Source organism: Aspergillus novofumigatus (assembly GCF_002847465.1).
Source record: "Aspergillus novofumigatus IBT 16806 chromosome Unknown P174scaffold_3, whole genome shotgun sequence".
In the NCBI taxonomy this organism is placed as follows: Eukaryota; Fungi; Ascomycota; class Eurotiomycetes; order Eurotiales; family Aspergillaceae; genus Aspergillus; species Aspergillus novofumigatus.
In genome coordinates this window covers 3,896,312-3,917,678 of record NW_020194276.1, presented here as the reverse complement: position 1 = coordinate 3,917,678, position 21,367 = coordinate 3,896,312, and the positions used below count along the sequence as shown (strand labels likewise).

Genomic DNA, 21,367 nt, shown 5'->3' with positions numbered 1-21,367 from the left:
AATTTACCCCATATTGTCAGCCTTTGGACTGAATGCAGCCATCGCAGCCCACACGGCAACCTCCCGCAAGCCAAGATATCCCTCATCCAGGCGACCCCTTTGTGCCGCAGATGACTGGGCGCGGAGTCGGAAAGATTGAAGCCGGCCATGCATAGTGGCCCAAAGCGTATCCTATCGCGGGCAATGGCGCGATTCGGCCCAATGATGAGCTTGCAGTCGCAACGCCAACGCGGGAGTGGAGTGAGGTATCAAGTACGTACTGCCATGGCTGATGGTAATCGAATGAAAGTCGGAGGCGTTAAGAGGAAAAGCTTGGAACTAAGTACAATAATTCTTTGAGCCTTACCTGGTGACCGCCGATCGCGATCTGGCCAAACCTAAGGACTAGGGAGACTTTTGACCTACAATGCTGATATTGAATACTAAGTTGTTTGCTGACTGTATTTGTCAATTTCGTATGACCTCAGACCGCCATTCTTTTGTTCCTTTATCTATCGGAGCGTTTACAGAACTAGTAATGCATCCCTTGCTTGCTACACGCATCCAGTCGAGTGCGTTGTCCGAGTGGATCAATCTCCCGATCGGCCATTTCCGAATGCTCAGAATCATTAGAATAACTGTGAGTAGACGGATCAAACGGTCTCGCGAGTCATGGCTGCCGTGCATCATAGTGGGACCAAGTGGGCCATTGGGATCGCGCAAAATGAAGTCAAGATGAGCAGATGACATATCTCCTCTGCAACTGATAAACATCATTGGATATAGATTAACTCCGGCGGCATCCTCTTCGGTGTCTTATGGTGGCTTCAGCCATCCGTCGTTCTTAGCAGCTTGTAGGTTTGTCCCGCCAGAGTCTTACCATGGTCCATGCGATTCAGATTACTCCGTTAGGACAATGCAGTAAATCTTCTTCAAGAGACTCCATGCAATCATCCTCGGGGAAATAGACACCTATGAGCTGGATATGATGTATAGCAACACCTGTTATAGGCAAGTGTGAGCAGATATCTGAATGACTCGTTTATCAAGTAGCGCATCCAAGACAGTACGGTAAAAATGTTGTGTTGTCGTCTGCACGCTACTGTGCTTGTCTTCCGTCATTCTGACTCAGATTGATCGACAAAGACAAGGATCTCATCTTGGTCCATCGATCGCATCGATCGAGTCTTTTCTGGGGCACCCCCGTCATGATCCGGTTGACAGCGAAGATCGGTGGATCATATTATACTGTACTGTACTCCCAGCCTCTACTACTGGCACTTTCGTTTATTATAATACAGTGTATACTGTGATATTGGAATACCTCGAGGATTGTTTGATGTACTTGCTGCGGTAAGCGCGCCCAAGACAGAAATGCGGGGTAACAGTCATCATATTATTAGCCCTGGGATATAAGCCTTGTGCTCTTCCTGAATGGCTTACTTCCAGTGATATCATCGCCTATTAGCGCTGATGGCATAATTCCTTTTTGGTATGAGCACATGCCACCTCATAGTGCAGCAGGAAATGCGGGGAAGGCTGAATGATCTTCTTGATACTCCAGCACATAGAATCTGCTGACTGTCATTCGGATATGAAGGTCATATGTAGTTAGAGCCATTTTAATAAGAAAATCATGGTTATCGGTCCAGTGAGTCATAGCCTCATACTACTATTCTTCCTCCGTTGTTGAGATATACTGCTACAAATACAGACGTTGGAATGCACCTTCGCATAGTTTTCTATAGATTCATGATGTGTCATCATTCTTCACACATTAAGCATATCTCCTCTGCACCGCGTGCATCGTACCTGAGCTCGGTCCCTATCGGTTTCATTCCAGTCCATGGCCTGTCCACTGAACAAGCCCCTGACACGTAAGCTGGCGAGTTGCTCCAATCCGACACGAATGTCCTATGCCAGGGGAAGTACGGCAGAGAGGAAGGTAATCCAGCTTTGGCAGAAAGACCAGTCGCGTTAGATATCAGTCTGTAGTTCTATTAGGAGTTGAATTTGCTCCAGGATAGCTTTGAGTCTGTAGAGTGAGGGAAGAGGATGGATGGCACTGAGAGTGGACAGTGTCGTTTGATACCTCTTTGTATAGGGGACAATATCTTACGCTTGATGGGGATTCCGCCAACAACATCCTCTCACCATACCGAACATCTCTCATTTGCTTTCTGTCATCCCACTGGCCACGGGCTCTCTTAGCAACCCTGGGAGAGATTAATGTACAGGAGGCTCCTGAGCGATATATAGGGTCCTTGACAGCGATAGTTCTTCGCCATTGTAAGTACCAGTGAACAAGCGGAGCCTCCGAGTACTTCTGGGCTATAATGCCTGTATTCAGTCTTAATACAATTATATAAGCAAGCCCAAAAGTAATACGGCGAGCCAATCACAAATCCCTGCATTGACAGTATATGGGACGGCATCAAACAGGCTGACTATCACATTTCTAAGCATAATAAACACGTCGGACTTAACCGCACTTAGTATCTATCTCCATCAAAAGGATGTCTATAAAGCCAGCAAGTCCACGAGAAATGTCCCTTTTCAACCACGCATAACTATATACAATGGCAGCAACAAAAACAATAGTACTTATTACTGGTGGTAAGTTCATCAACTTGGGCGTGAAGGCGACTCAGCTAACCACCACCAGCAAACAGCGGCATCGGTTTCGAACTTGCCGCCCAGCTAACGGCCAAAGGCTCCTACCATGTCCTCATGGGAGTCCGTTCCATACAAAAGGGCCATGCAGCTCTTGCCCGGCTACAATCCTGCAATCTACCAGGCACCCCGGAGCTGCTCCATCTTGACGTCACCGACGATGAGACTATCCAGCGCGCCGTGGAGACGGTTGAACAAAACCATGGGAGAGTCGACATCCTCATCAACAACGCCGCCATAGTAGCTAGCGCTCCAACCCTTCGCCAAGGGCTGCAAGAGGAATTCAATACCAACGCAACCGGCCCGGCAGTCGTGACGGAGTCCTTTATCCCACTATTACAGAAGTCCACCGGCTCCTCGCGAATCATCAACATCTCCAGCGGCGCGGGCTCGATTGCCCGTCGTTTGGATCCGACCTCGGTATTGTACAAGGTGCCAGGCCTGCAGTATCGCGTGAGCAAGGCAGCGCTGCATATGATAACTGCGTGTCAGTGGGTAGAGTACGGCCCTGCTGTCAAGGTCTTTGCGTATGACCCTGGCTTCACACAGTCGAATCTTAGTGAGAGAAACACGGCGGAGAATGGAGCTAAGCCGGCTGCTGAGGCGGTGCGGCCGTTGATTGATGTGCTGGAGGGGAAGCGGGATGAGGAAGTTGGTCAGTTGTTGCATAACACGGGTGTTTATCCTTGGTAATTGCCAGTAGAATGCAAGCTGGCACCTCCGTCATAGCCGAGTACAGAAACTGCATTAAACTCTAGGACGGTGTTCCTGACTACAATCAATGTATGATCTCTCTCACAGAAAAACTCCTTCGCATCGCTGTCCATCGCCCAATATCCCTGCGGTATCCATCTTTGCCAATGCACAGCAAACTCTTCGCCAGTGTCATTGGCCGCAATGTCAGTAGTCCCATCTCCCATACATAGGCCAAACTGACTGGTTCCTATGCCCAGTTGCCCATTTAGTCCATCACCCGCAGACTAAAGAGACCCATCTGCCGCCAAAGCTACAATATGAGCCCGTCCCGCAGCTGCATCGACAATCTGGAGGCGGTTACCAGTATCAGTCATAATAACAGCTTCTATGAACTCGGCAGCGGTCGTCAAATTGGCATCTGCAATTTCAGGCCATTTCTCGGATCTGTAGCCCCAGATAAACAGCTGTCCCGCATGAGAGACACAGCTATTGTAACATCCCCCTGTTGCCAACTTCTTGATGGGCGGTAGTGGCAAGCTCTTTGGCGTGTAATTGAGCGCTTCCGGTAGTCGAGACGGCCATCGTTGGATTTGATCACCGAAAAGGACATAGCAATTCCACGCCTGTCCGAATGCTTCATCTTCGTCTGGTGGATCGGGGGGTTGAACGGTTTTCTTTTCGCCCCAGACATGCACAGTCCCAGCCTCATCGAGTGCTAAGATGTATCAAATGATCGTCAACTTGCACAAACGTGGACCCATCATCGCAGCTGATAATGCGAATATTCTGGCTGGACTTTGTTAAAGGTCCGAGCTTGAGCGGCCATAACGGACAGTATGAGCAATCTCTCCCTTGGTTATTGTGCTCGCAGCAATGCTCTTCGCCAACTGAGCGACGAAGGCAGGATTGAGGCTGGCCTAGGTATCCGTCACTGTTCTCACCACAACCGTAGTTGCATTCGTCAGCTAATGGAGGATATTCAGGAACTCGGTTCAGAAATGGGAGAATATGAATAATAAAAAAAGATTGAGAGCGAACACTCGGTCAATTCCAGCTAGGATTCAGACGACACCATACTCCTTTTATAACGCCAGGTCCGTATATTGCGGTAAAGCCATGCTTCACAACCAACCTAAGGCAGTTGAAGAGTCGCCAAAGCGATGGCGCAGCACCGACATAGCCGCCACCAAGGCATACAAGGGACTCTCCATATAGCCATCGGTAATACCACATCAGCTGGCCCATGATCAAGCAGGAAAGTACCGGTCATTTCTCACGGAAAACGTTGCAGCGTCTCCATTTTGGAATACCTGACCCGACGAGGCCAAGAAAAAGGGGGCTTCCCATGTGCCTATTCCCCTTCGGCGCATCAGTTCTCTCTCTCACTCTCTGATCCGTTTACTGCGTTTTCGAGCCGCGCGCTCTTGCTTCTTGCGTCTCTTTCTTGCTTCGGCGCTATCGCCAGATAATAGGTTTTTAAGCCAGTTTATCATAGTTGTTATTGTGGGAATGATCCGATAGAGTGAATGTGCCGACTTAGGATCAATAAGGGTGACAGCTGTCTCATCCCGATGAGCGGTACCCTGGTGATTGCAAGGATTGTTTAAGTGTTTCTTTGGACAAGGGGTATTAAGACAGTGCGACGCCTTGTTACATTTGTATACAATGATCATGATCCCACTACCCGAAATAGCATCTGGCCCTGGACAAGGTGAGAATATTATTGGAGGAAGACGCCCAGCCTTGAGGCCAGTAGTCCTTATGCTGCGTTAGGCGCCCTATGCTTACGGTAAACCAGGCCTGGCATTAGCCCACATGACTCATAATTCGAAGTTCAATTACACTCGGTAGATCACGGAAATTACCCTTGCAGAGAGATAACAATCAGATAGAAGTGATCAGTATACCAGTCTGCTCTGGAGTACATATTTCAAGCTGTGCTTGATTATATGAGTATACAAACGCACCAGGATGTGTCCCTCCTAGATAACCATACCCTGATAGCCATTGGGAAATGGGGAGTAACGTTGGTCTGAGCAGCACCTGCCATAACCAATGAAACAAGCCGTTCTTAAGCACTACACATGTTGCTGCATCTTAATACTCTTCCCTCTCAAAGCTCTCCACTTGAATGCCTTCCACGCATCCAAAGCATAGGGGAATAACGCCCAGATAACGAATATGACGAAGGTCAGCGGCATGGATACCGCCCAGTATATCCAAAAGTCCTCGGACACTTTCCACTGATCGTCACCGTCTTGGAAGAAAGGCGTGCTGAACAAGGTCTAGTCATTGAATCAGAAAAGTAGTCGCTGGAAGTAAGAAGAGTGGACTGTAACGTACAGAGATGAATGTGGCCGGCAGGAACACCATAGTCAATATGGATATCGACTTCATCACCGAGCTGTCCCGCTGAGTGATTCTATTAAATGCCTACTCCTGGTAAATTCCATGCACATTCTGATGCTTGAGACCATGAGGAACCTTACCGCCATAGTCTCCGTCTTCAGTCGCTCATATGACGACTTTGAGCGTAGTAGCAGGTTTTGAATCATCAACAGCTGAAAACCCACATACTCCTGCGCCTGCTCTTGATAGGTCTTGCTGGTCTCTGCTGGCAAACAATCGTAAACTCGTCTCTGCTGTTCCTGTATCTTCAGAAATGTCCCAATCGTCGCCTCCAGGACCTCTATGACATGGTCTCCATGGCGAGACAATTCGTTCATATTCTCGAAATTTGTTCCTATTTCGACTCTGTTCTATTATGAAAGGGGCACTCGTCAGCACAATAATATCCTCTCGAGCAGGGGCATATCCGAAGAGATGAAATGTACCTTCTCAATTGCCCGAACAGTATCCCGGAGCCCCCATGAAGACTGATCGTGCAATTTCACTATCTCGTCAAGCAATGGCACATGCATGCAAAACGGATCTTTCAGGTCCAGCGTGGACAACTTATCAAGGGATATCTTCAGGTCTTGGCGTAACGCTTCTGGCGCATCAACACATAATATCCTGCAACAGCTTGGGCTATCCCATCTAGTGAAGACACCGATTTCGTGCCATTTGTAGTCGATACTTAGTCCATTTGTCGCTCTTTGACTGTATATTAACTTTACCAAGCAACGGAACCATGTAACTAATGTTGTGATTAGCTTTTCTCAATGGGCCCCTTCTCAGGGAGGGATGATAGAAGAATGACATATTTACCATAATCTTGCAGCTTATTATCCTTGTCATAAGTTCCCCTGCATCCAAAGTACCCATTCATAAGAGTGCACGTATCATTTGTCACAAAAGGTGGTACGCTGAAGTGCCGCAAAATCTTTGCACGGTCTCGTTCTGATTGTGGATACGAACTGGCATCAAGAAACCTGATGAAATGACAAAGTTTGTTTTATAAGCGATGAGCATTTCGATATGATAAGATTCAAGTCCGAAAGTGCCATCCATACAAGTAGCATATCTTCGGAAGAGTGGTGGTCTATTTTGGGTCGGCTCAGTGATCTATTTTCAAGCAAGGCTTAGTAAAGTGCATACCTTCAAAAGGTCGATTTCCCCAAATTGCCAGCTTCCACCTTCTGCAAAAACCATTCATTATTTCAGTGCCCCTTGGCAAGCGAAGTGAAGGTGATATAACTTAGTACCACGATCTTCCAAGGATATTGCCATGCAATTCACAGTCGCCATGGGTTGTGGCTTTAGGTCTGATGAAGGTGGGCGAGGCTTTGTTGTGCCCAGTGAGCAATTATGATTCTGAGATAACTGATATCGACAGTCTCATAATCGCTTGATTCTTGATCCTCAGATTGGCAAGATCTATCTGTAGAAGGGTTTTGAGAAGGTAGCTACCGAGGAGTTCGAGGTGCGACATTTTAAGATACTTATGGAGGGTTTCAGTATGAAGCTGCCTTTAATGCAGGTATGCGGACAATGCCGGCGCTAACTAGGCTACCAAAATACAGCATTGGTGCTGAGAATTTTAAGAAACTAACAGTGTTGTGCAGCTCAGCCTCGCGGCCTCGCCCATAAGACTGGCTTTGGTGCAGAAATGCTGAGATGCTGGCGCTAACTAGGCCACCAATAGTATGGCATAAATAAGAATACAAGACGAAGAACTAACAAAGTGTCGGGCAGCTCAGCCTTGTCCATTAGGCATACTTTCGCGCACATATACAGAGTAACTGTAGGCTATGGATGAGGTACTCGACTCTCCTCGGTGCCTTATTCCGAGTAGTAAAATGGGATGGATTATATTCCTGCATACTAAACAAGTTGTCAGCCAAACTCCCTTCAACAGTCAACCAGGTGCAGTGGGACAAGATCGCGGCCGTCTCTACCGCCTTGAGTGGTTGAAGCGTCACCTATGAAGGTTGTATGCAAAGATCCGGCCTTGTCCGGTCGACTCAAGTCCATCCACAATGACTGCACACATATTGTAGCTCACAAGACTCATACCAGCGATTAAAGATGATTTGTGGCGTGGCGGCTTAGCCTTCTATCTGTTATCCGTGTTTTGATTTAATCCAATGCAAACCCTGACATTTTGTCTGGTGAGGAAGAGCAGAGGTGGGGGAGACTCCTGTATCTTCATAGGTCCATTATTCAGACCCCTCAGCTGGGATCATAATGTTGCAAAACGGGCGGCTTGGACACCCCTGAGCCAGAGGCATACAGAATCGGGTGCTGGAGTGCAAGGTCTGATATTCATCATTCAATTTTGAGCAATGCACTTTTCGTTGGAAAGGGAAGTCCTGTCCGTTCTGTTCTAGTGAGGGGATGCCATTGTCTTCCTCTATATCCCATCACTGTCCACTATGATCTAGCCCTTTTATACGTGGAGCGTGAGTACAGACAGCAATGCTGGGCATGTTTCAAGCTCTGACAAAAGTGCTAACCTCTTCCGCTTCCATTCCAAGTAGACGACGCCCAGATCCTGCCTTGAAAACAGCGTAATCAGCAGATTCGAACACCGCTATTATGGCAGGAACCAATGTAACCAATTTGCCCTGGGTCACCTCGGGAAAGCCGGGCAAGTACACTGGTTCCGTGATTTTCAAGACCGTCGGTACTGTTTTTACCAAATTCCCGGGCCCCATCCCCACCATCTCATCGCCATGAATTTGAAATAGGGATAATCTGCGACTTGGAGACGGTGTTCAATGCTGTTACCCCGCTCTTCGATCAATACTGGGACGAGGATGGCGCTCGCTACGGCAAGGTCTCAGGGGATCAAAACACCTCCACAACCGGCAGGATAGACAAATACAATGGTCGTCCTTGCCCTCCTACCGGGTATGGGTAAAGCCAGCGCAGCGGGAGCAGCAGTAAACTTTCGTTCCAGCTATAGAGGAGTGCAGCTTGCTTTTCCTGTGGGTATTTGCGGCGCTGCTCCGAAGAATGCAGAAGGTAAGGAGATATTGCTGGGTGATGTCGTGATAAGTCAACATGTAATCCAATATGACTTTAAAAGGCAGCTGCCGGACTAATTCAGAAGGAAAGATACACTGCAGGACAGTCTTGGGAGAGCCAATGCGGATATCTGCGCCTAAATCAGTTTTATATGTAGTCATAGACAGTGTATCCTGCGTATCCTGCCTGAGCGAAGACCATAGCTAATTTTGTTCTACACACATGGTCAACAGATTCCTTCTTAATAGACTTCCAAGCCATAAATGCACGTATCAAACACTAAGGGTAAGAATGCAATATGCAGCAAGCTGTCTATAAGCTAGACATACAGTTTAAACATTCCGATTGACCATTTCATTAATCAACTAAAGCAACTACAGAGAATATGAAAATTGAAGATAAATTCGTAAATGAATGCCTAGTGCTATACCCAAGCCACTAAGCCTTCAAGGAGGTAATACACAGCCTTATATCAAGGCTTATCATCTCTTAGTTTCGTTCAGTGGGTAGGCACAACGACAGGAGAAATGATATGGATTTAATTCCAGCTCACAGTTCGTCATGGAGTTGGTAAACCTAATGAAGTGATATTGTATCACATCACATCTAATTCAATGCGTCTCTACAGCCCAGCTTCTAAAGACCAAAAAGGAAAGTGACTCGCGCATCTAGTAACTATGTAGACCTGAACACAGACATATAACCCCTCAACAGCTTCAATGGTGACAAATCCATTGAATCAATGAGTCAAGCCGGTTAAAAGTGCGGGTAATCCACCGCCGATTATCCAGCTGCATCTGACTGGCCGACCATGGTTGATCCGAGTGGGGTAATCCCGGGTATCCTCGTCTTTAAAGACACCACGTGGCTGACAATAAGTGATGCTATACAGATTTATCTTCATCAAGAGACGGTGCTGTCATCAGTTTCAAAATCTTTGAGTATAACCTGACCAAAAATTGAAGAAGGCATGCCTCTCACTGAAGAGCAAAAGCAGCATTGGCTGGAACACGGCTTCATCAAGATCCCTCAATGTTTCACTAAGCAAGATGCCGACAACTGGACAGCCTCCATCTGGGCTCGCCTGGGCATCTCTCCGACGGACAAGTCTACTTGGAATAGTGAACGAGTCAACATGCCAGGTCATACAGTTGTTGACGTGAAAGACTTCGCGCCCAAGGCGTGGGATGCGATCTGTGAGCTCGTCGGCGGGGAAGACCGGGTAACGGATTGGTGCAAAGGCTGGCGAGACTCGTGGATCATCAATCTCGGTAGGCCAGAATACAAGCCTGATGACCCATTGGACTTCCGCACCTTGGACAACTGGCATAATGATGGAGACTGGTTCACGCATTTCCTGGATAGCGGGGAGCAAGCGCTCTTGGTGATTCCCCTATTCAGCGATATCAGACCCAGGGGAGGTGGAACTGTTTTATGCACTGATGGAATTGGCCTTGTAGCTAAGCATCTGGTCAGTTTACATTTCCTTATGAGATGAGCTTTGAACTGACACTATCAGTACGACCACCCCGAAGGAACATGGCCATCGCTCGCATCCCGCTCGGGTCCAAACCATCCACCTCCAGAGGGAGGCAAGCAGTGGAGAGACTGGGTGAGAGATCCTCAACTCACACGGGCAGAGTCCTTCCACGAAGCCACCGGACAAGCAGGCGACGTCTACCTCCTTCACCCGTTCATGTTGCATTCTGCCTCGCGCAATCTCCTGCGTGAACTCCGGATCATCACCAACCCTCCAGTCTCTCTCAAAGAGCCCTTCAACTACAACCGACCTGACGGTAAATACAGTCTTGTAGAACAGAAGACTCTGAAGGACCTGGGGCGACCAGAGGGCTTGTCGGAGTGGAAGATTACAAGGGAGAGGGAGATGCTTACTCCCGCGCGTGTGCAGGTGAGTCCATTTCCCCTTTTCTTTTTTAGTTCCTTGATCTGACAGTGTTGCAGATACAGGAAGACATGCGCCAGAAGGAGTTGGAACGATTGAAACAGGCGGGATCTTCTGTCACGAAGCTGGGAACGGCCAAGCCACTCGAGTCGCACTATCCATCATGATGAGCCGCTATTGAGAGCTTTTTCGTATAAGTACTCTTACGGCCGGTGAAGATGAAAGTCAGGCATAATGTGGTGAACACTCTCAGTTGTGCTTCTGTTTCAAGACTCGAGTCACTGCAGGACGCCAGAATTTGTGTCGTCATTGCAGAGGAAATATACGCTCTTAGTTACTGCCAATTTAGGATAGTGCGCGCTTTATTATGGTCATGTTATTGTAAGAAAAGGTGTAAAATCCTCCCTTTAAGACTCGACAATAGGTGGAGAAACATGGGGGGTCCCTTTGCATAATTATTCTAGGCTTAGTCTATAATTCCCGGACATACACCTAGAAGACAGTAAAAAGACCAAAGGAGTACAAGAGACAAGAATTAATTATGTTCTGCAGCATGTATTTGTTCTAGCTAACAGCCTTGATAATGCACTTTGGCTGCCTCCACTATAGTGACTGTATTGTACCAATATTAACAATTCAATTACATTAATTTATTATTCAACATCCAATACATTCTTGTTATTGTTACCTTCCCCGATCAAGGTTAATTAAACAAGGTTTCCGTATTCATCCGCGATGAAGCTATTCGGAGTTCAATTTCCGTATCAGGAACAGCAGGTGGGGTTTCTCCATGGTTCATTGACTTTGGTTGAACCCCCTAAATCAAAGTCTTAGCCTAACCCAAAACAGCCGAAATTCCGTGGCTTTTTCTGCATAATGTCTGCGGGGAAGCATGCCGGTGCCTGGCGGCTGCGAGCTCAAAAGCCGAACAAAAAGAGCCATTAGCGAGCAGTTACCAATCAGGATCAGGAAGCTCGTTGCATGTTCCAAGTCTGAAGAAGGCATGAAGATGCGGGGTATAATGATCAAACTAGCAAACTGACAGAAGAAGGGGGACAAAAGTCGGATCGGCGGGCCGTAGGAGCTTGACAAAGTCAAGCCAGTCTAATTACTGGTGGTTCCTAGCCATCAAGATGAAACATGGAGGCGCGCCTATCGCATACCTTAATCAACAATTCATGAGTGCATTCACAATGGCCGTCTTGCGAATACTCCCCGTTCGCAGATTCACCCTGCAAGATGGCGCTTCTGCAATATTCCCTTGAGCAGAATTTCTCCGTCTCCAGTCGGTGATTCTCCTGGCTCAGGGTATAAATACGGCTTGAAGAACGACTGATCATCCCATATCAAGCCTTCAGACTTCTCAAAACCAATATGGACTCCAAAAGAGGCATTTTGGCCGCTGTGCTGGCCCTACTTCCTCTCGCTTCCGCGCAACAACCCGCCACAAGTTCTGCTGGTAACCCCAAGCTCACAACATACAAATGTACCACTGCGGGCGGCTGTGTCGCGCAGGATACATCTGTGGTTCTTGATTGGGGCTCCCACTGGATCCACACAGTGAATGGGTATACATCTTGCACCACATCTTCCGGAGTCAACAGCACCCTCTGCCCTGATGAGGCCACTTGCGCAAAGAACTGCGTGATCGAGCCGGCCAACTACACCAGCGCCGGTGTGACCACCTCGGGCGACTCTCTGACTATGTACCAATATGTCCAGAACAACGGCGTGTACACCAATGCCTCGCCTCGCCTCTACCTCCTCGGTCCAGACAAGAACTACGTCATGCTGAAGCTGCTAGGCCAGGAGCTCTCCTTCGACGTGGACCTCTCCACACTCCCCTGCGGCGAAAACGGTGCCCTGTATCTCTCCGAGATGAGCGCCACCGGTGGTCGCAACGAATACAACACCGGAGGCGCCGAGTACGGCTCCGGCTATTGCGACGCGCAATGCCCCGTGATCGCCTGGAGGAACGGCACCCTCAACACCAACGGCGCAAGCTACTGCTGCAACGAGATGGACATCCTCGAGGCCAACTCTCGCGCCAACTCGTACACCCCGCACCCCTGCAGCGCGACGGACTGCGACAAGGGCGGCTGCGGCTTCAACCCATACGCTCTAGGTCAGCAGAGCTACTGGGGGCCCGGCGGCACCGTCGACACCTCCAAGCCCTTTACCATCACCACGCAGTTTGTCACCAACGACGGCACCACCACCGGCACCCTGTCCGAGATCCGCAGACAGTACATCCAGAACGGCAAGGTGATCGCAAACGCCGTGTCCTCCGCCGGCGTCAGCTCCATCACGGAGGACTGGTGCACCTCCGTCGACGGCTCAGCCGCCACCTTTGGCGGACTGACCACCATGGGCAAGGCACTGGGCCGCGGCATGGTCCTCATCTTCAGCATCTGGAACGATGCCAGCGGCTTCATGAACTGGCTCGACAGCGGCAATTCAGGTCCTTGCAGCAGTACCGAGGGAAACCCGGACTTGATCAAGGCGCAGAACCCGACCACCCACGTGGTCTTTTCCAACATCCGCTGGGGTGATATCGGATCGACTTTCAAGGGTTCTGGTGGTTCGGGTACGACGACCACCAAGACTACTACGACAACTACGACTACCTCCAAGACGTCCACCACGTCCACAAAGACTACCACCTCCACTGCGCCCGGGGCCACGCAAACCCACTATGGACAGTGTGGTGGACAGGGCTGGACTGGGCCCACGGCTTGTGCGTCGCCCTACACTTGCAAGGCTCAGAACCAGTGGTACTCCCAGTGTCTGTAGTCGTTGCTGTAGTTGCAGATTGCCATCTATATTATAGTTAGCAATCGAAAATATTTGTGGAATTTCTGGAAATTGTGCGTTTCGTAGAGGCTTTAAAGGATACATCACTAAATATATATTTTCCCGCATGGCATCGGTATCGGTGGAAAAGCACCGAATTTAAGCGTGGCATGAGTGGAAGGTGACAAGTTAATCTTGCTGTTCTTTGGAAACATGACTTAAGTCTAAGTCAACAGAGGAATTTAAAAACTTCACACCTAATTTTGTCATGTGCGATTCCGGTCTAATGACAACAATATTCAGCTGCAGATTCTTTGGCTTATAGATTGCTAAATCTGCGGAGATGGACATCAATTGGTTCCATGGTCTAGTGGTTATGACTCCGGATTTTGACGTGTGTCAGTTTTCCGGCAACTCGGGTTCAATTCCCGATGGGACCTTTCTTTTTGTTTTTTCGTCCGACATCTTATATCAACTTTCAATGTTGATAAGAGGTAAGTTTTTTTTATAATTTTCTCGTTTCTTCCTTGAATTGGATATTCAAATATTGCATAATGGTGATGGACACCTTACAAAGTACTAAGAGGGGTCTCCTAATCGCTGGCGAATTCACCGTTGTGCTGAATGGGAGAAACCCTAGCACTCGTGGTCTGCTCTGAAAAGCTTCGACCATCATTGGTTTTATTGTATTGTTGCCATCATAACCATGCAGACTTCTGCCTCTGTCATTTGTCTTTGTATCCTACTACAGAAGTGGGAACGTTGTCGAGCGTCACGTCTATTCCTGTTCCTATTTGTTGAGAAGATCAAGCAATCGTAGATTAATCATTCATCAATAACTCTATACAAAATCATAACCACAAGGATCCCAACCGATTATCTCTGCTTGTCAGCAGCCACGGCCTCCACACCCTCTGAACGAGGCGTCACCGTGCCCGATTCACACTTCCAAGTCAGAGTATCTCCCTCTCCGTTCAGAAGGTACATGTACCAGTAGTACGTGCCTGCATATGTCAGTCGCTGTCCAGCCCCATCGTAGATGAGATATGGACCTACCAGCAAACAATCCGCCCCCAACAACATTCCCCAGCAGCGTGGGAATGAACCCCTTCCAGATATACAGCCCGACCGTGATCTCAGGCGCACCCAGCCAGATTCTCATCGGGATAAAAGTCATATTGGCGACGACGGGGTCAAAGCCCAGCGAGACGAAGCCAAAGATTGGGAACCAGATGCCCATGAGATTGGAGGCGAGATCACGACCATGCATGGCTAGGAAGCAGGCCAGACTGACGAGCCAGTTGACAAAGACCTTGTCAAGGCGCATATTGCCCGTTGGCCACTCCGGCACGGGGCCGCAAGCTGTGCGACATCGACCGTAGCGTAGGCATCCATGCTGGCAGTCGACATTGGTACAACCTTGACGCAATTCAATTTGCGAAGGCCGTTTCCGATGCTTGAACTCGTGGTTTGTTCGGCTGACGACGAGCAAAAAGAGAAAGGGATGGTTGACATATGCAGATCTGCATCGGAACCAGGAAATATGGGTCTGGAAGTGTTATCTGGCATCCATAGTCTGTAGTAGAGTAAGGCAGTATGCTTAAGCAGGCTAAGCTACACAAACTGCCTCCACCTGCGGGCCCCTACTAACGAGCCGTGATCCACCACGAAACAAAATTTCGGATTTCTGGATTGGCCGGGAACGAGATCAGCCTTTGTCCGAGTCCGACGCCGACTGGATGCTGCATCGGTTCCTCATCAGGATGATAGGAAAACCTACAGCTTAGTGCGTTTGACAATTGAGCAGCGGCTAGTGCAGCCGGATGGGACTTATGCCCACCGCACAATGGTCTGGTAGAAGAGACATTCCAAAATCTGGTAAAAGATATTGAATGAGAAGTCAAAGATGGTCTAATTCCTCCTAACTTAATGGGTATCTCTATGGTGTTATATACAACTACGGGATGGGGTAAACATGAGGCATCTCATGGTTGCATTGGCAGATCAGACGGCAGGTTTCAGATCTCAGGGGTCAGGCCTCAGGGGCCTCCACCTACTAGCCGAGATAGCGAGGCTGACAAGAGGTTGAATGAGACATCAAGGTCAAGCGAATCACCAAGCAGTAAATTATCAACCAGGTGACTCTTAGGAGTCAAATTCATAGACTGGCAAATCTCTATGACTCGAGCCCTTGGGCCAACCTTAACTCGTCACCATTCTAATCCTGCCGTAAATCAGATCTATACTCCGTACAAGCCCATGGTTTTGCTTTTGGTGGACACCCATACCAAAAGCTTGTTCGAGAGAAGCATTGCCAAGCTGGACACATACACCGTTGCTGGCAACTCTTTGCCATTGGACATTTGGACTAATCATGAATGAGCCAATGACGATCCAAAGCTTAGGATCGTGGACGATGAACTAGGTACCTACTAGGTGGACGGCCTATGTGTGGCTTGACCTGCAATGACAAATGGCTTATTGCCGTCTCCTACAGGCTGTCATTAGGACTGAAGCCCTGCTTATGCGTTCTGTGATTTAGCTGGGTAGCCTGGTTTGTCTAATATCCAGGGTTACTCATGCGCATTAGATAACTATACTACAATCTCCACTGACAGACCAGCATTATCCATGCGGGTAAGAAAGGTAAGAAGGATGATATGCAAGACAGTAGCATCTTAGGTGCGATACTGGACCTCGCAGAGGCACCACAGAGGTTTCAAGCCGCGCGCTACGGGGCCGCTGAACGGAACATTAGGCAAATAGGCCACCACAGGCCGTGACGAGGCTCCAAAGTCGTCGGAAAGTAATGGTTTATTGTACACAGACAGACATAAGAACTAGATACTTGTATCCTGCATATCGCCTAGGCGAGGGGTCAGGGTATGAATTCATCATCGTCATCATCAACTGTATAGCAGGGGCAAAGATCTGTAGGTAAAGCAAAACTTAAGACTTGGAGTCGGATAAACGGGAGAAAGACTGTATAAACAGGCAATATCTCAACCTGTTGATACTGAGGACTGGCAAACTCGTGGTGGAATTGCTGGTTGAACCTTTGAATGGGAACTAACAGCAGCCTGATGGTGGTCCCATCTGCAAGGGGTGCCGCAACCCTAACAAAACGCGTTAGGGGCCAACAAGATATTCACGTTCAAAGGGACCAAACAGCTCACAATAAGCAGTCAATGCGAAGGAAAAAGTGACTGAGAGATCAGAATAACCTAGGAGATAGGGTGACTGAAATCACTAAAACCACAGTGTTACAACACTAACGCCGCAGGGCGGGGGTGACAGGCAGAAGAACTATGGAGCAACAAGGACCAACCAATCTCTAGCTACTGAATCCTTATATGGTAGACTGTTGGTTACTTCTTTCTTATTTAGTTGCAAATGGCATTCAGCTATCTGGCGTCCTTGAACGAGAGCAAGGGCTCCGTTAGTTCAGCGGAAAAGGCATGGGAAGATCGCTGGGGCAGGCAAACAACCTACCTGATATCACTTTACAGTGCAAACAGCATTCAGCTATCTAGTGACATTAAAAATGGCAATATCAGAGCTTTGTGAGTTGAGGGGATACGGGCATGAGAACGACAGCAGGGCAATCAATCAAGATCCTAGAAGTCCGTTGTAATCTATCTATTGAAGCCACTAGCTATGCAGGCGCTCCACGATTGAAGCAGAAATCTACTATCCAAACGCCCGAAGTCTAAGGGGACCTAAGGATGCAGAGAAGGCAAAAGAAACGGAGTATAGCCACATCGAAAGCAGAAAACACCATAAACTCGCCTGCTACCTACATACAAGAACCGGGTCGCCGACTAGGGAACTATCTCTTCAGAAGAAGGGCGGGAATGAAAAACTATATTAAGTGAATAATCTACTATCGTTCACAACCAGTAGCCTAACCGCTAATACTAGATTGTAAACGGTCTTAGGGGACAACGTTGTCTGGACCGAACCGCGAACCAGCTAAGCTATTGTCAATCAAAAATGACCGCGAGACCACCAAATGTGATCACTCCAACGGGGCCATATGTGGTCCATTTCTGTATTTGACAGCTTGTATAATAGCTCAGTCGCACTTCATCACGATAGGACGTAATCTGCAGCCTAAAACCAAGGACCTTTCAATGCTAAGTCTACCAGACTCTAGAGTAATAGTTATGATGAATTCATGGCCCAGTACATAGAGTGAGATCACTGATTAAGATTTCCTCCATCGTGCTCCAAATAGAAAAATACCAACTCATTCGCTATCAGGCGTCGTACTGATAATCTGTATCCCGATCCATGTCTCATCCAGCTTGACAATTTTCTCCTAATCATCCTTGTACAGCACGTCGAAATACACTTCCTGGAGCGTAGTCGGTGTCACATGGCTCCTAAGTAACCCGCTCCACTTAGATTCATAAAACACATTCAGAATCCAAGCATTGCTCTCTGGGTTCCAATTGCCATCTTCCAATTTACGCCATCGAAGGGTGACTTGGTCGTGTGATTTAACTGGTCCTATGTCGGTACCATCACGCCCGCGAAGGAACCAGTACCCATCGGTTGGAACGTAAGGTGTTGCAACAGGGAATGTATCACGCAGTGTATCAGGTTTCTTTTCCTTAGCCGGCGTGTCGGTGCTTTCTTTTTCGAACGACATCATGGTGAAGTACAGCTCTGATGACGGATTTCTAAGGAGATATGGTTGGCCATACATGATCTAATTAACGTTTCAGTAAGTAAGCACCAAGCTGTAAATTACCAACTAACATACCTTGGCTACTCCGTTTCTATTCAGAGTCTGGAATTCAAGGTAGCAGCCATATTGATGGCAATCAAAATCATCCCCGCCGGTTCCACAGTTGAGAGTGACCGTTCCACACTCATTCGGAAGCTGTTTTGACGTCTTTTCCAGCTTAAGGATGTCGTCTTTACAGAATAAAATGTCAGTATTAAGCTTTTCCCCCATAAAGCCCTGGACCATCTCACCTAGCTTCCACAGCGCCGCCTCTCTTTGATACGCCATAAGATACTTGTTCCAAGGCCAATCACCCAGCGGTAATCGTTTAAGGTAAAACATTCTACCCTGCCGCTGATTCAATACGGGGTGTTTGATTGGTCCGGTCGGAGGAAGAGGATCCTTAACAGCTGGGGTGAGAAGCTGTTTGACCTCGTTCTTTATTCCGGATGGCTCCTCAAATTTGCAAAGGAGATGCAAAATGTGGAGATTTCCGGCTCTCTGCGAGATCTGTCAGTTCCAATAGTCCAAGGGGTACGATTTAGAGTTCTCACATCAATGATTCTCCAGTTACGAAAATCACCCACTGTTGGACACCACACGGGGGGACTTCGAGAGGATTCGTATACATATGGAACCATGGCGAGAAGCTCTTAGGGAAAGGACTAACTTATTGCACAACAGGGTATTGCCCCCGTTTGCTTGCCATTGTAGGGTACTGTCAAGGCGACTGTCGGACTTGGTGTTGGAATCTCTCTACCACTTCCGGAGCCGCCGCCCAGCGTGCCTCCGGGACCATCAGAAGCAACCTTCAAAGAGAGTGCACCCTGCCACTTCAAGGAATTCTTGACATCTCTTGCACTGGAAGAACTCTGTGCGTCAAATTCCTCTGACGCCCAGAGTCTCCCGCCCAACTGAAGCTGGGTGCTGAAGTATTCACCTGCAACAAGTTAATCCTGGTTGACCGTATAACTTCGATTGGATATCGGTCGTAATTCCTAACCAAATTTTTCAAAAAATCTATCCGCCTTTTTATCTTCAACGGCCTTCTTTAGCTCCTGATGACACTCTTCTGTCACCTCGAGGCTATACTCATCTAACCGGAGCGTGACACGCGGAAACTAGTCGAGTCAGGGATAGTAGAAGAAAAGAATGGGCATCACAAACGTTATATGATATATTCATCAAGCTCATTTCGTGCGACTCATCCGAGTGGCTCTGGTCTGTTTCAGAAGTCTTTCGTCCTCCACTGAACCCAACTCCTACGCCGCCAGGTAGAGGTAGCCCACTGACATGGGTTAGAGAAGTTCTAAGGGACAGGGGAATTACTGACAGCGATAACGAGATGTCGCCTGTGGTTATGGCTGACTTTGAAAGAGAGGATTGAAACTGGGTCTTCGTCTCGTAGATAGAAACGTATGAATGATCGTCGACAATGAAATCTGGGATGCGGACCTTGGCCTACGTGCGAGCAAGAGCCTTTAGTGTCAGTTCAGTAAAGTCAGCTCAGATTTACCAATATTACCTCATTTTTTTCCGCGTCATCAAATAACCGTCGTTCTTTCAAACGGAACGCTATGTGAAAAATTTAGCAATCACCCGGCTCAGCGCATATCCCAGAATGGGAGCATGCTCACCTGGGTAGGGAGCCCGAATCAAGCCAACAGGCGTGCTTTTGCCGTTGCCTACAGGCTGACGAACGACGCAAAGACCATAGCATAGTGCGTTGTTAATGGTCACTATCTTCCATGCCGTCTCATCCAGCTGCTGTGGGTTTCTGTGTGTGTATTCCTGTCAGCTGAATGTCCACTGGAAGCCAAAGACACCACACGAAAGTGTACCATACGTGGTGGTTCCTTCAACCTTCCAGTCAGCCTTGTTTATCCCTGTTGTCAGAAGCTTGGACTCCGGGGCTGGGAGAGGCTCTGGAATTTCCTGGAGGTGGTTAGGTACACGCTAACTCTCTGGTTGTAATGCAGTTTTCTGATCCCGCTTACAGGCAGCTCGAGGTCATTGCTTGGGATAATATTGTCCTGGACCTTCCTCTGATACCACGCTGTCTGCCCCTTCAGGTAAGCTTTCAAGGCTGACTTGGTGTTGCCCCCCATGGAAGCTCCAGTGCCATCCTTATTCTCCGTCTTTGAACCGCCATTTTCTTCCGAATTAACACTCTGTTTGCAAAATGTCAATGAGATTCATACTGTCACATGACAGGACTGGAACATACATTCACTGCTTTCAGATATTCCTCGACCTTCCAAGTCTTGTCGCAAACAGCACCCTCGCGGTGGCAAAGGGCAGTTTCGAGCTAAGTAAATCATCAGTTGAACGTGTCACAACTCCACAAAAGGAAAGGACGGACTATTCTTTGAATTCGGGGCTGGTGCTGATCGCGGATTGGAGCTCAGCCAGTGTCCCATTTGCAAGTTCCTTTGGGAGCTTGAACATAAAAATTGGCTCCTTCTCTTTACCACCGTCGACTTTGATGAACAGCACGCTTTTTGTATTGTCTTCTGATGAGCTGTCCTTATTGTCATCCGGGTCAGTCTTCTTGTTCTCGCCCGATTCCGACATGGTGAACACGTTATGCGAACTAGAAGGTGCGCTGATATGTGGCAAAGTCGGATATGGCTTTCGGAAATAGGTCCCTCGATCAAAATACTAATCTCAGACGGTCCACCATGTGGTTCACTTGATGACCTGCGGGTCGCTGAGCATCCATTCCTTTATATTCCCCTGCCTATTCAGAGAACAATGCCACCTCAGCGACATCTAGGAAATGTGCTGGGATGATTAGAGGGCAAGTTGGGCAACTATGTCGGTGTGACGTGTTTAATGCGGTCTATCAAGCGGCTAGGACCACCAGAGTGAGGAGAATCATGTACTGTCTATTAAACCAATTCATCGGAAAGTCAGTTAGTGCATTAGTGTCAAGGGTCATGCATGGGATGGGTTTCAGCATCTGCTGAGTTACCAAAGTCCGGAGTAGTCTTATTTTCAAACTTGAACATCTGATCCTGCCCTCGTTCGGTTCGCATCCCCTTCGTTTGTGTGTAACACACCATAAACCGCGGACAAGTCTAATAAAATGTTGATGCGCGGTGCCGCTTGAGGTGTGTTCGAACTAGCCGTTCCCATAGTAAAGGGAGAACAGGGGGAACCTACCTAGGTACTCCGAA

At 48.2% G+C, this 21,367-nt stretch overlaps 8 protein-coding genes and 1 non-coding gene across 9 annotated transcripts; 5 read left to right on the top strand and 4 right to left on the bottom strand.

Moving 5' to 3' along the window:
• Window positions 1–2,558: 2,558 nt before the first annotated feature.
• P174DRAFT_450471 (NAD(P)-binding protein) lies at window positions 2,559–3,345 on the top strand (the record flags this gene model as incomplete). The annotated part of the gene is made up of 2 exons (XM_024828935.1): window positions 2,559–2,595; window positions 2,645–3,345. The coding sequence occupies 2 exons, from the start codon at window positions 2,559–2,561 to the stop codon at window positions 3,343–3,345; spliced, it is 738 nt and encodes a 245-aa protein (XP_024684778.1).
• Window positions 3,346–3,632: 287 nt separating this feature from the next.
• Window positions 3,633–4,109, bottom strand: P174DRAFT_430454 (uncharacterized protein; the record flags this gene model as incomplete). Its single annotated transcript, XM_024825627.1, has 2 exons — window positions 3,633–4,063; window positions 4,100–4,109. 2 exons carry the CDS (start codon window positions 4,107–4,109, stop codon window positions 3,633–3,635), a joined length of 441 nt encoding a protein of 146 aa, XP_024684777.1.
• Window positions 4,110–5,279: 1,170 nt separating this feature from the next.
• Window positions 5,280–6,908, bottom strand: P174DRAFT_405429 (uncharacterized protein). The gene is made up of 6 exons (XM_024824070.1): window positions 6,889–6,908; window positions 6,559–6,832; window positions 6,183–6,487; window positions 5,838–6,107; window positions 5,692–5,781; window positions 5,280–5,633 (listed from the first exon to the last, which is right to left on the bottom strand). Exons 2-6 carry the CDS (start codon window positions 6,617–6,619, stop codon window positions 5,427–5,429), a joined length of 933 nt encoding a protein of 310 aa, XP_024684776.1. The 5' UTR covers window positions 6,620–6,832; window positions 6,889–6,908; the 3' UTR covers window positions 5,280–5,426.
• Window positions 6,909–8,328: 1,420 nt separating this feature from the next.
• On the top strand, window positions 8,329–8,653 carry P174DRAFT_420046 (uncharacterized protein; the record flags this gene model as incomplete). The annotated part of the gene is made up of 2 exons (XM_024824835.1): window positions 8,329–8,416; window positions 8,481–8,653. 2 exons carry the CDS (start codon window positions 8,329–8,331, stop codon window positions 8,651–8,653), a joined length of 261 nt encoding a protein of 86 aa, XP_024684775.1.
• A 977-nt stretch (window positions 8,654–9,630) lies between these two features.
• Window positions 9,631–11,004, top strand: P174DRAFT_503363 (uncharacterized protein). Its single transcript, XM_024831158.1, has 3 exons — window positions 9,631–10,231; window positions 10,280–10,669; window positions 10,723–11,004. Exons 1-3 carry the CDS (start codon window positions 9,731–9,733, stop codon window positions 10,828–10,830), a joined length of 999 nt encoding a protein of 332 aa, XP_024684774.1. The 5' UTR covers window positions 9,631–9,730; the 3' UTR covers window positions 10,831–11,004.
• A 717-nt stretch (window positions 11,005–11,721) lies between these two features.
• On the top strand, window positions 11,722–13,655 carry P174DRAFT_503362 (putative endoglucanase). Its single transcript, XM_024831157.1, has one exon. It carries the CDS (start codon window positions 12,038–12,040, stop codon window positions 13,454–13,456), a length of 1,419 nt encoding a protein of 472 aa, XP_024684773.1. The 5' UTR covers window positions 11,722–12,037; the 3' UTR covers window positions 13,457–13,655.
• Window positions 13,656–13,812: 157 nt separating this feature from the next.
• P174DRAFT_t72 lies at window positions 13,813–13,896 on the top strand. Its single transcript has one exon. It is a non-coding gene; the product is annotated as a tRNA-Gln (tRNA).
• Window positions 13,897–14,332: 436 nt separating this feature from the next.
• On the bottom strand, window positions 14,333–14,783 carry P174DRAFT_420043 (formate/nitrite transporter family protein; the record flags this gene model as incomplete). The annotated part of the gene is made up of 2 exons (XM_024824834.1): window positions 14,333–14,460; window positions 14,513–14,783. The coding sequence occupies 2 exons, from the start codon at window positions 14,781–14,783 to the stop codon at window positions 14,333–14,335; spliced, it is 399 nt and encodes a 132-aa protein (XP_024684772.1).
• A 2,994-nt stretch (window positions 14,784–17,777) lies between these two features.
• Window positions 17,778–20,762, bottom strand: P174DRAFT_420042 (uncharacterized protein; the record flags this gene model as incomplete). The annotated part of the gene is made up of 13 exons (XM_024824833.1): window positions 17,778–18,170; window positions 18,225–18,379; window positions 18,440–18,689; window positions 18,908–19,128; window positions 19,192–19,309; window positions 19,356–19,476; window positions 19,522–19,649; window positions 19,714–19,763; window positions 19,826–19,965; window positions 20,035–20,123; window positions 20,186–20,359; window positions 20,469–20,496; window positions 20,551–20,762. The coding sequence occupies 13 exons, from the start codon at window positions 20,760–20,762 to the stop codon at window positions 17,778–17,780; spliced, it is 2,079 nt and encodes a 692-aa protein (XP_024684771.1).
• Between the last annotated feature and the right edge of the window lie 605 nt (window positions 20,763–21,367).

Bases quoted from the DNA above. Each gene is read 5' to 3' on its own strand.
- P174DRAFT_405429 (XM_024824070.1), bottom strand. From the start codon at position 6,619: ATGAATGGGTACTTTGGATGCAGGGGAACTTATGACAAGGATAATAAG. The intron at 6,488-6,558 runs GTAAATATGTCA...TCACAACATTAG, and splicing joins TAATAAGCTGCAAGATTATG to TTACATGGTTCCGTTGCTTG. The intron at 5,634-5,691 runs GTACGTTACAGT...TTCAATGACTAG, and splicing joins TGCCGGCCACATTCATCTCT to ACCTTGTTCAGCACGCCTTT.
- P174DRAFT_503362 (XM_024831157.1), top strand. From the start codon at position 12,038: ATGGACTCCAAAAGAGGCATTTTGGCCGCTGTGCTGGCCCTACTTCCT.
- P174DRAFT_503363 (XM_024831158.1), top strand. From the start codon at position 9,731: ATGCCTCTCACTGAAGAGCAAAAGCAGCATTGGCTGGAACACGGCTTC. The intron at 10,232-10,279 runs GTCAGTTTACAT...TGACACTATCAG, and splicing joins GCCTTGTAGCTAAGCATCTG to TACGACCACCCCGAAGGAAC. The intron at 10,670-10,722 runs GTGAGTCCATTT...ACAGTGTTGCAG, and splicing joins TTACTCCCGCGCGTGTGCAG to ATACAGGAAGACATGCGCCA.